The sequence below is a fragment of the Malus domestica genome, chromosome 01 (assembly GCF_042453785.1).
Source record: "Malus domestica chromosome 01, GDT2T_hap1".
Lineage (NCBI taxonomy): Eukaryota > Viridiplantae > Streptophyta > Magnoliopsida > Rosales > Rosaceae > Malus > Malus domestica.
In genome coordinates, this window is record NC_091661.1 from 3,973,723 (window position 1) to 3,986,320 (window position 12,598).

General features: G+C 37.2%; 1 protein-coding gene and 1 long non-coding RNA gene across 2 annotated transcripts; both read left to right on the plus strand.

The window, feature by feature from the left end:
- The first annotated feature begins 714 nt into the window (after positions 1-714).
- On the plus strand, positions 715-9,562 carry LOC103401785 (protein trichome birefringence-like 14). Its single transcript, XM_008340502.4, has 5 exons — positions 715-1,040; positions 1,462-1,721; positions 3,430-3,630; positions 7,794-7,989; positions 8,473-9,562. Exons 2-5 carry the CDS (start codon positions 1,565-1,567, stop codon positions 9,305-9,307), a joined length of 1,389 nt encoding a protein of 462 aa, XP_008338724.3. The 5' UTR covers positions 715-1,040; positions 1,462-1,564; the 3' UTR covers positions 9,308-9,562.
- LOC139196435 (uncharacterized) lies at positions 4,136-6,932 on the plus strand. Its single transcript, XR_011581352.1, has 2 exons — positions 4,136-4,275; positions 6,835-6,932. It is a non-coding gene; the product is annotated as an uncharacterized lncRNA (long non-coding RNA).
- Positions 9,563-12,598: the final 3,036 nt, after the last annotated feature.

The following is a 12,598-nucleotide window of genomic DNA, read 5'->3' on the forward strand; positions in this document are numbered from 1 at the left end:
TGAAGGATTTTAGCCAAACAAATTTACAGTTATACTTCGATTTGAACCAAACAAATTTACAGTTATACTTTGTTAAAATGAATAGATTTGTGAAATTAGAGCTCCAAATATTTATTAATAAAATATGTTGTTATGGCCTATATTTAACTGATAGGGGAAGGGAGGCCGGCAGCACTAAGAGAATATAGAAAGAAATGTGTTTGTAATGTTACGTAGATGATGTGTTATTTTTTCTATGTAATGCCTTTATTTATATTTATAGTAACGAGAGGGAATAAATATTTTAACAAAAACAATATTCCTGAAGGGGGCGTTTGTTGCGCCGGACTATCTCGGACTGGACTAGCTTCAAGGACTAAGCTGGATTGGCTTAGACTAGACTAAGCTGGACTAATTTAGTGAAGCGTTTGGTGCAGTGTTAGACTAAGAAGCTGGATAATAACAAATTCTAATATTATATTATTTAATATATAAATTATTAATATTTTATTATGATCTAGGTGACCGGAGATGACGAGGAGTTTATCGGGAGTGGTTGTTGAGCATGACGAGGACGAGAGAGGATAGTCTTAGCTAGTCCCATGGTTATTGGGGGGTCTCGCTAAGACCTCTTAGTGAAGGGTTTTGTCCATGCTAGTCCCCTTTAGTCTCATTAATGTTAGTCCCAGCATGGAACAAACACAGTATTGGACTAACAGTTAGTGCAGTCCAGTCCAATCCCACTTAGTGAGGGCAAACAAACGCCCCCAAAGTGTCTTCATCCCTGTGCGGGGATCCCTCTCTCTCTGTCTCTCTCATCGCTTTTGCTCTTCCATCTTCCCTTCCCTACGAATTGTCTAAATTAATTAAATTCACACCGTTCTCTTACCCACAATTCAAATTTGCGGTAGAGTGAGAGTAAGAGAGAGCCGAGCTTTTCAATCGGAAGGAAAAGGTCGGTGGTGGTCTGCGGTGGCGATCTCTGTTGAATGGTAGTCGGTAGAGATGCTTAGGCGACTCACATTGCCCGCAAAAATGGCCTCAACCAACTCAAAGAGGAGGTGCTGATTCACCTATGCCTTCTCTTTTTCTTTCCATTTTTCTACAACCGAGTACTGAGTGCTCTATCATGTTTGATTCCTATTGATTTTGTTTGCTGTTAATTACCTGTGTTAGTGCATCGTTAGCTTAATGTTGGAAATTAAGGGTTAGTTATGGTTTGAATTTTCCATCTATTCATCTCTGTATATATGTATGCTATGCCTCTCTATGTATCAATCTTTTCTTTTTTGTGGACTATTTATACAGGACTCTTGACCAAATATATGCTGATTAGTTAATTACTTTGTTAATTCATTCCCTCTAAAATTAAGAAAAAAAAATTGGTTAATTAATTTTTTTCTGGGTTTTATTTCTTTTGATTCCCCCTCCATCCCTCCAATTTGTTTATTTAATTTTCTCCATTTTCTGCATTGCCTGCAGCTGAACTTTCCAGTAATTAAACAATCGGACGCTCAAGGCTGATAGAGTTTTGCTGAACGCATTCCGCTATCAAAAAGTCGAGCAATTGCCTTTTGCTTGGGAGATGAAGGGGGGATATAACTATAGATTGATTGGGAAACCAATCTCTCTCACTCTGGCTGCCCTTGTATTCACAACAATATTACTTTGGGCTTGGGAGAAAAATCCTTTTGCTGATACTCTACTATTGCAAGGCCAGCGGTTTACAATGCCTTCCATAGGTTTGTTTGCCCCTCAATACGTGTGTGGTGGTTTCTATTTTTATTTTTTGTTACCAATTAAACTTTTTAACTGTTCTAAGTTTATAAAACAAAATAAAAAAGTGACGATTAAGGGTTAAAATGAACATGAAAATTCGTTTACTTAGAGAAAATGGTGAACAATGTTCTTGGGATTTTTAAATAGTTTGAGATGTATATTACTATTTGGTTTAATGTCTAGGACAAGATTGTCGACCATATTGTGTTAATACCGTTCGTATTGTGCCTGCTATAACATTCCACATGTTTTGATGTGCCTAAACTTTTGTTCACAACATGGACTCCGGTTCTCTTCGTTAATTTGAACAAGAGTCCCATGTGCCACACCCTCTTTGCCAAACTGCAGTGGCATAGAAACGTATAACTTCATTTTTGTACAACGTAGCTGCTATCAAGAACTAAATCTACTAGCTTAGTACAGTCCTTCATAGCCCATACTTGCCAAATAATGGTAGAAGGCAGTGAAAAATTAGTTTGCTCTATCGTCTCATGATGATTTTCAACTATCGCACTTTAAATGGTACCCCTTACCATTAAGAAAACAAGATTCCCTGTCTGCAGAAAGCTTAACAAGTTGTTATAAGAAATGAGAAGCAACTGTACAAAAACATTATCTACTCTACATTGCCTATTTAAATTTTGATAATCTATGTAACTCCCCATACTATCATCTTTTGCATTTCTATTACTCAATTATTTAAGGGGGAAACAAAATTTGATTGCATATGACAATAAAGTTACTCAAGAAAAGGGATGGCCACAAAGTACCTGAAGGCGGTTTTTGTTTTATTTATCTATGATTCGTCTGTTAAATATGATAATGAATGGATGGATGGCACATGACATACTCTAGTGACTCTTCTTTGGAGAAACTCACAGGTTCTTAGAAACTTATTTTCCGTACAAGTAAAATCGAAATAAGGATAAACTAAATGTCAAAAGGCTTGTTTATTACAGAAAAAAGTCAGAATTAGGATAGGATGATGGTTGAACTTTGGTGGCTATGTGGGATATGTGGATAACTATTGCTTGCATGAAAATGTCACAAATTAGGGTGAGATGAAATAATGTTTTTCCTGTCTAATTGGTCAGTGCTGAAGGAAAAGCCAAATGAAGATAGGAGAATGACATGATTCGTTGTTATTTACTTCCTAAGCATCTCTTGAAAGCTAAATGGTAAATGCTAACTTCCGTATCTGGCAAAGTAATTAGGACCTAAGAGTTGACCTCAATAGTAATGCTAAAATGTGTGCCAAGTGATTGAAGGCTGCAGTTTCAGCTACTTGTCACTAGTTTTGCCTGCCTAATCAGTCAGCGCCCAGAGGAGTTCAGTTTTGGTCGGCCTTTTGGGCTTCTTTTTCTAAGGAGTTTAAGCAAATCTCTTATTCTAGTATATTGGCTTGACTTGGCAGGCTGGAATTCTTTAGTTTGGAATTGTCTAGTTTTAGCTTTTTTGTAACTTTGTTTATGGTTTCTTTCCTAGTGGTGTTCTTGACCACTCGTGTTTTTTCCTTGCTGTTTTACTGTCTTTGCAATGAAATAGTATCTTTTTCTTCAATGCTGAAAGCACTGACTAATATAGATTAAGATATGGCATATTATTGACATCATTAACCATCTTACCTGCTTCCTTGTCTGCCTGCTGATGAATTTTTTCTGTTATATTTAGATTTTCTTGGGGACTTCTTAAATAATTCCTCAAAACCTATGAAGACAAATGGAAATGCTGAAGGGAAGGATTCATTTTTGAATACAGTAGAAGATAGAAAAGTAGTAGAGAATTTTGGCACTGCCCCACTAGATTCTATGTATGCATTCTCTCCTAGAATGCAAGAAAGTAATGGGATCGTGACATCTTTACAAACTAAAGGTATGTTCCCTTTATTGTTAAATTTTGTAGTTAACTATAGTTATCTTATTGCTTTAGTTGCTCATAGAATAGAATAGTACATTAAATCTGCCTCTCTGAATTGTTTTTCTTAATAAAGAAACAATAGTATACAGTATTGATTACTTTGTGAAAAAATTAGAACAGATTGAGGTGCAAGCCAATTAATAGAGAGAATAAAGAGTGGATAAAAGATTGTCTCTATTTAAAAAAAAATTAATAAAAATAAAGTGGATAAGAAAATTTGGCCCTGGATTTCCCTAGAGTTATATCGCAGATAACCAGGTTTGCTTTTGTTTTTGCCTTGACTGTGTCAATGTTGTCTGATTATTTGGCATTATCTTGATTAGATTTATCTATTATCTTTTATCTTTTATCTTGTCCTTCTCTTCATTAAAAAGAAGAAATTAAAGAGAGACAGGAGGCTGCTGCTCCTCTTCATTCATCCTTGGTTCATCCCACTTTCCCTCATCCACAGCTAATGTAACATGACTGCCCCTGTCCAAGTCATATATCAGGGTCCCACCCAATAGAGGAGCTTACCTTTGTGACATGGAGTCACATGCCCCTATAAACCGAGGATAAATATGAGGCCCAAGCTGAGAGCTGTTGCACCCTCTTGAAAGGGTACGTGTGTGCACTTCATTTCACCTCCGACCATTGTTGATGACTGATGTGGTAAAAACTAACGCACAAATTAAACCGTATTAAGATAGTTGTAGTATGTGTAAGTAGGGATCGTTCTAGGCCGGGGATTAGTTAGGGATGCTAATCAACACAAATTAAACTTCAAAACTGAAAACTAGACTCTAGTGACTCAAAACTGCCCAGAATGACTCCAAACAGCACAAAACTAAGTTCAATTGACTCAAAAAAAGAACTAGAGGGTGATTTGGACGAAATTAAACTAAAAAGACTCAGAATACTAAATGGGGGTTGTTTTGACGAATTTAAAGTAAACCTAAGTACTTGCGGAAACAAACTAAAGGTAATACGAAATTGGATGTTTTTAGGGGTGTAAGGCTAGTTAGAGCATCCTTCTCCACACATGACACATATGCATACAAATCGATTTCCAGTTATTATTCCTATAAACCATGAATGACAATGCCCCAAATTAATCGTGAGAAGCACAAAGTAACTTTCAGATTTTCCTAAGTTCATTGAATTGGACTCAGCGATGCAACCAAATTATTCTTATCAAGTTCCGTATATGAACATCATGATAGAGATGCATATCAAAGATCATTAAGTTCTATAAAAATCATAAGCATTGACAAGGCATTTGTAACTATGAACTGCATGATACTCTTGCCAATAATTTACTTAACACAATCATGACTAGTGACTTTTACTACTTGTGAATATAAGTTCATAACGATTAGGTGAAATTCCATTATATTCTAGCATCAAATTCATGCATGCAAACTAAGTATGCATCTTTAATCAACACACAAGAACAAGTTCTCCATAAAACAGATAAGTAAATTGCATTCACAATTTATGAAACAATAACTGGATGTAATCAATTCATATCACATATATGTTCATGGCTTTGAATTCACCTCTAACTAAAACGAAATTAGTTCCACATGTTCATCATAATTGAAGACCAAATTAAAATAAACATTGGACTAAAACTAAGGATAGAAAGAACCCAGAAATGCTCCAACACTCCAATGGCAGATTTGGCACAATCCTTGGCTGCAGGGTCACGACACAAGGCCTTCTTCTCCTTGCAAGCACGGCACATGTCTCTAAAAACTCTCAGAAACCTGCGGCACTCTTTTTATTTTTCTCTCTGAATTTCTCTCTTGCGTGTGGTGCTCTGAATGGTGCGGCAAAGATGTGTGTTTATAGGGCTAGGGTTCAGCACAATTTCTAAAGGGAAAAGGATTGCACAACAATAATTTGTAGAGGAGAAGGATAGCACAATCCTAAGAGGAAAGGGAATAGGATACACAACAGGTTTCTAGGCTTCTAGAAAGGGTGGTGCGGCACTCTTTTAGGACCAGGAATAGGGATTCTAGAAAGGGTTATGGCAGGTTTCTAGAAGGAAAGGGATAAGAGGGTGCGGCACCAATTTAGGGCAAAGGATAGGGCTTCTAGAACCAGATATTTAGGTGATTTAACGTGAAATTAATTCCCCCTTGCAGCTGGAATTAAAGTAGGATAAGATTAGGATAGGATAAGATAAGATAAGGTTAGTTTGGATAAGATAAGGTTGGATAATGTTTCTTCCTTTTAGCTGATTCCTTATCTTCCAAGTCTTGAATTAATTCTTCCAGATTTGTAGCACATTTTTAGCCTCTTTAAACTTCAAAAAGTCCATCCATTATGCTCCATACGCATGCTATCCATTCAAAGCCCAAAACTGCTCTAAAATGCTCCAAATTGCCTTTTCTTGCCACTTTTGCCATTTGGACCTACAAACACACAAAAATAGCTTAAATCACTATAATAAACAGAAACTAACTCACTAAATGCAAAGAAACAAGTTAACAAAGTCGCATAAATATGCTCCTATCAATGACTCCCTAGTTGGTTAATTAAACTGATATAATTAACCAACTAGGGAAAATTCCTCCCCCTCAATGCCCCCTTTGGAAAAATTTCCTCTATCCGCTTCAGATGGTAGTAAATTGGTGAAGCTCTGTGCATCATCAGCATTGCATCATCCTTTTTTCCCTCATCCTCACCCAATGCAACATGAATGCCTCTGTCCAAGTTATATGTCAGGGTCCCACCAAATGGTGCAGCTTACCTTCATGACATGGGAGGCACACGGGCCAATAAATGGACTATAAATATGAGGCCCAAACGGATAACTTTTTCACCCTCTTGAAATGAGTGCGTGCACATCCCACCTCCGACTCTGGTTGGTGACCCCCTAGTTTGTTAATTAAACTGATATAAATATCACATGCCCTCTTGAAATAAGGTGTCCCCCCTGGGAAAAATTCCTCCTCCATAGTGCTCCTTTGGAAGAAATTCCTTTATTCGCTTCAGATGGTAGTAGATTGGTAAATCTCTGTGCATCATCAGCATTGCATTGATTGATTGATACAACAACAACAACAACAACAACAACAAAGCCTTATCCCACCAAGTGGGGTCAGCTGCACTGATTGATTGACAAAAAAAATAAAAATAAAAAATCTATCTTAAGTTTGCCAAAATTTGCAGAATCTTGGGCAGGACATGATGGTTGTTAAGAGAGAATTTAAAGATGGGTTGAGTGCGGGTTGATGGATTCTTGGAGAATGGGATTCAGGAGATGAAAATGATATTGAGGAACTCGTGAAGAGATTGGCAAGAGGGGAGTGAGAAGGTATTTTGGTTCTTTTTATTTGGTTTTGTGTAGGCTTTAACTAAAAGGGTATGTTCTTGTATAGAAAGAAGTCCATCTGACATTGAGAGAGCAAATGCAAAAGATAGTGAAAACAGAGAAGTTAAAGCAAGATAGCGATGCATGATTAAAAAAAGGTCGTACCCAGTGCACAAGGCTCCCGCTTTACACAGGGTCTGGGAGAGGTGAATGTCGGCTAGCCTTACCCCCATTTATGGAGAGGCTGCTCCCAAGTCTCGAACCCGAGACCTACCGCTCATGGGCGAAGGCACTTGCCATCACACCAAGTGCGACCTCTAAAATCTCTCTCTCTCTCTCTCTCTCTCTCTCTCTCTCTCTCTAGTCTCTACAATGGTATGGAAAAGGCTGCTACTTTTAATATTAACCAAATCAACTTCCGGGGAAGGAGGTCTTGGTGGGATTATGAATGGAGACAAACATCCGCTGCAGTCCCTAATTTTAGAAAAGAAAACAGAAGTACAAATAAAGAGTTAAAAAGATAATGGCATGTATTTCACAGAAGAGTGAAAAATGATCACTCTTAACATCATGTTATGGTTTAGAACGGCATAAAATTGTTTCATGCCATCAATTGCATAGCACTCTTGCTGATTGGAGAGTTTGTTTGATATAAATACATTATGCACATAATTTTTCACTGGAAAGTCTTTCCATATGTAGAGTTGTTGTTTACACTGTTTCTCTGCTATGTTGAAAGGTTTCCGTTACACAGATTTATCACATCATGCTTCATGGTTCATTGTTTTCTAAGCTTGTGGAGTTTTCAACTGTGCAGTGTGTAATTATGCCAAGGGTAGATGGGTTGCAGATAGCACACGCCCTTTATATTCGGGGTTTAATTGTAAACAGTGGTTATCACAAATGTGGGCATGTAGGCTGACACAACGAACAGATTTTTCTTTTGAGGGCTACCGATGGAAGCCAGCAAATTGTGAAATGCCAGAGTTTGAACGCTCTGCATTCTTGAGAAGGTAACTCTTTTATGTTTGAACTTACTTAAATTTTGATGTGAAGTTGCCAGTTGTGTTCATCATTCATTAAAAAGACAATTCCGCTGGAAGAGAAAACACCTTGATTGTTTTTCTCATTTTTTATACTTGCATTTATGTTTGCTTACTTTTTCCCAGGTACAGAACTCGGTCGTTGTCTAATCAGGGCTTCTTGCCTGGTTAACTCGTGAAAAGCTTCAACTTACTTTTTGATTTGTATTTATAATATTTTGGACTGAAAGCATATAATTTCCCTTGGTTTCCACTTCAAGCACACCTATATTTTTCAACTAGAAGTCTAAAATATGTCCCCGAGTCATGAATGAATCCTCTCATACGGTCTTACTTTGAAATCCTTTTAACAATATGGACCACAGTGTTCACCCGAGTTTAAGATTTGGTGCAATACAGAGAAATGGTTTATCTTGCTGTGGTCAGTGTTCTAAATGTGAATGTGCCTTTCAGGATGCAGGACAAAACGATTGCTTTCATAGGAGATTCATTGGGCAGACAACAGTTCCAGTCTTTGATGTGTATGGCAACTGGTGGGGAAGAAAACCTAGAAGTTCAGAACGTTGGAAAGGAATATGGTCTTGTCAAACATCGTGGAGCCATTCGTCCTGATGGCTGGGCTTATCGATTCCCGAACACCAATACCACTATATTATATTATTGGTCAGCAAGCCTATCTGATCTAGTGCCCATTAACATCTCAGACCGAGCCAGTGATATTGCCATGCATTTGGATCGACCCCCGGCTTTCTTGAGACAATTCCTTCATCGGTTTGATGTGCTGGTTCTTAATACAGGGCATCATTGGAACAGGGGAAAGATTAATGGAAACCGGTGGGTAATGTATGTAGACGGAAAGCCCAATGAAGACAAGAAACGTGCAGAAATTGAGAATGCTAAGAATTTTACTGTGTACAGTATTTCCAGGTGGGTTGATTCTCAACTTCCATCACATCCTCGCCTAAAAGCTTTCTTTCGGACTATTTCACCAAGACATTTCTTCAATGGTGACTGGAATACTGGGGGTACCTGTGACAATACTAATCCGTTGGCTGGAGGAAGTGAAGTAGTCCAGGAAGGATCCAGTGATTCAGTAACTGAGGGTGCTTTCAAAGGTACAAAAATAAAGTTACTGGATATAACTGCTCTTTCTCAAATTAGAGATGAAGGTCACATATCTCACTATACTATTAGAGGAAAAGGAAATGCAGGCATAAATGATTGCTTACATTGGTGCTTACCGGGAATTCCAGATGCATGGAATGAACTCCTTGTTGCACAAATATAGGAGGCAGCGGCCTTGCCACGTGGTATACACCAAACCTGCTATTCTTCATGGTCTGATAAGAAGACCAACTACTTTTTCTGGTATGAAATTCTTTTGTTTTGTAAGTTTCACAGTGCTGATAGAATCAAATTCTAGTTGTTCACATAGGTGTTATTCCAACAATGTCAGTAAAATATACCAAGAGATTGTAATAGTTGTACCCTTGGACCCGACCTGTTGTACTGTATTATACCATGAGTACATTTTTGCTCACTATCCTATTAGTTATCATTAGATTAGTTTAAATTTCGAGATTTGTGTAGTTAATAGATTAAATCAAACTCATTTAACGGTGATCAATAGGGTGGTGGGCATTACCATCGTATTCGTGTGGTGAGCAAAAATATTTCCATTGTACATTACAGTAAGAGTTGCTGCTAAGTTAGTGAGGAATTTTTTCGGTTCGTAGCAAAGTTGGAACTAGTCGTGCATGTTTTGTTGTTTATGCAGCTATTGGCATCTTGTTGCTTGTGGATATCGACGTGCACGCATTTTTTTAATAGCAGAAGAGCATATCTTATAGGACCTTGTTTTTTACTTGTTTTAAAAGAACTTCTTCAGTAACCAGTAACCACCACGTAGTGATCTAGTGGTCAAGGACGAATTTTAAGCCCATAGTCACAGATTTCATGTTCGGTCGACAATCACCAATCTCATGTTCTAACATCAATGCTTGGGGCAGTGCAGGGGTAGGGTATTAAGATTTATATAGAAATTTGTTGAGTTTTTTAAGTGATTGACTTTTACGAATTTAGTGGATTTTCACTAACTATTATAATCTTCATAAAATTTTAGTGTTGTAAATATAATTAATTGTGCGGCTCACTTGAGGCTAATATACAATATCTCAATAGTTTAGCACCTGTGTGTGTAAATGCTAAGCCTATAAATAGGCAGCCTAATGTACTCTTATTTTCTCTCCCTAATCTCTCTTTTGTCTCTCTCTATTCTCTGGTTTTCTCTCTTATTCTACACTGTATTTTCAACAGACTTTTAATGATATACTTTTATGGAAAAAAAAGGAATTCAATGATAGCCTTAAGCAGATTTGTAGAGATTTCAATGCTAGAATTTTTTAAGATTCTGTGGATTTTCATGGACTTTTAATTAACCAACTTATAAATAAGCATTGTTATGGTAGTAGAAAAGTTGGTGTCTTGGGTGTTGACGCTAATAGTATGTGTAAGAAAAGAATGAAAAAGAGGATCATTCACCGAGGGACCACCGAATGGAGTATCGCGAACCCGCCTCCGCCACTGTCGCACGAACCATTTATGATGATTGCGTCTAGGTGGATGGTGGGACACGACTTGGAGTCTTGCAGTGCAAGTAAGCAAATCAAAGATGTATTTAGTCTAAGTCAAGTGATGTGATATAAACTAGCACTCAAATTAAACCCTCTTATTGACAATTGTAGTAAAGATGTAAGTAGGGATCGTTCTAGACCGGGGATTAGGAGGGATTGCTAATCTACTTAAAACTGACTTAAAAACATAAAACTAGTCTTGAAAACACTTTAACTAGACTCAAAGAACTCAAAACAAACTAAAAAGACTCAAAACAGCACAAAACAATCAAATAGACTCAAACTAGACACTAGGAGGTGATTTGGACGAAAATTGATTTTAAAATGACTTAAAACACTTAAAAACATAATTTGGACAGATTCTAACTAACTTGACGCAACAAAGTAAAGGGAATTGGGTTTTTGACGAATTTAAGGTAAAGACAAGTAAATTAAAGACTCAAACAATTTTAGCACGAATTTGGGAGAAAATATGGGTGATTGGCTAGTTAGAGGGTTCTTCTCTACACATGACACACTTGCACATAAATCGATTTCCAGTTGCTTTTCCAATAAACCATGAACCTCAACGCCCCAGATTAACCGTGAACAGCATTAATTAACCCTCAAATTTTCCTTAAGTCATTGAATTGGATGGACAACGCATCGGCAACCAAATTATTCTTCAATAGTCCCCTACATGAACATTATAATAGAGATACAATCAAAGATCATTAAGCTTTGTGAAAATCATAAGCATTGACAAGGCATTCGTAACTACTCATGCCAGGAATTTAACTTAACACGATCGTGACCAGCGACCTTCACTACTTATGAATATAAGTTTGTAACGATTATGTGAAACTCCCTTATATCCTAGCATCAAATCCCTGCATGCAAACTAAGTGTGCACCCTTAATCAACAAATGATAGGAGCATATGTATGCGACTTAGTTAGCATGTTTTCTTGCATTTCCTTAGTTAGTTTATGCTTATTATAGTGTTTTAAGCTATTTTCGTGTGTTTGAGGTCATAATGGCAAAGTTGGCAAGAAAGTGCATTTTGGTGCAGTTTTGGGTTGAAATGGATTGCATGCATATGGAGCAAGTTGGATGGACGTTTTTGATGCTTAAATGAGGCTAGGAATGTGCTACAAATCTGGAGAAATTATTTCAAGACTTGGAAGACAAAAAATCAGCAAGAAAGAAGGAACATTATCCAAACTGTAACTAACCTTATCTTATCCTATCCTATCCTATCCTAATCTTTTCCTAACTTAATTCCTGCTGCAAGGGGGAGTTAATTTCTAATTTAAATCACCTAGAAACCTTTCTAGAAGGCATTTTCCTTGCCTTGCAATCCACTCCCTTTTCCCTCCAAGTCTGCCGCAACTTCCTATCCCTTTTCCCCTTTGGATTCTGATTGTGTTAGCTTTTTTCTTATTGGATTTGGATTGTGCAAAGCCTTTTCAGAAATTAATTAGGCTTTGACCCTTCTCTTGAGGCCCAAGCAATATGTGCCGCACCCTATAAACCCTAGACCTAATTCTGAGGGTTTTCAGCCATGCTATATATATATATATATATATATATATATATATATATATATATATATATATATATATATATATATATATATATATGCCGCACCACTGACACCTATATATTCTACACCACCCACCACACCATAATTCATTCTACACCACCACCCATTCAGAAATCCATATTTTGGCGCAGAGGAGAGAAGACAAGACCTTGCTGTGACTTCCATTGGAGAAGGAGGAATTTGCTGCAAGCCTACCTGCATCCTTTGGAGTTTCTAGAGTTCTTTCTTCCCTTGTTTGTTTCCATGTTTATTTCAAATTGCTTTTCAATTGTTATGAACATGTGTAACTAATTTTCTTATTAGTTAGAGGTGAATTCGAAGCCATGGACATATGTTTGATATGAATTGATTACCTTCAGTTT

Coding starts and splice junctions, on each gene's coding strand:
- LOC103401785 (XM_008340502.4), top strand. CDS start 1,565: ATGAAGGGGGGATATAACTATAGATTGATTGGGAAACCAATCTCTCTC. Junction 1,722..3,429: donor GTTTACAATGCCTTCCATAG/GTTTGTTTGCCC, acceptor TGTTATATTTAG/ATTTTCTTGGGGACTTCTTA. Junction 3,631..7,793: donor GACATCTTTACAAACTAAAG/GTATGTTCCCTT, acceptor TCAACTGTGCAG/TGTGTAATTATGCCAAGGGT.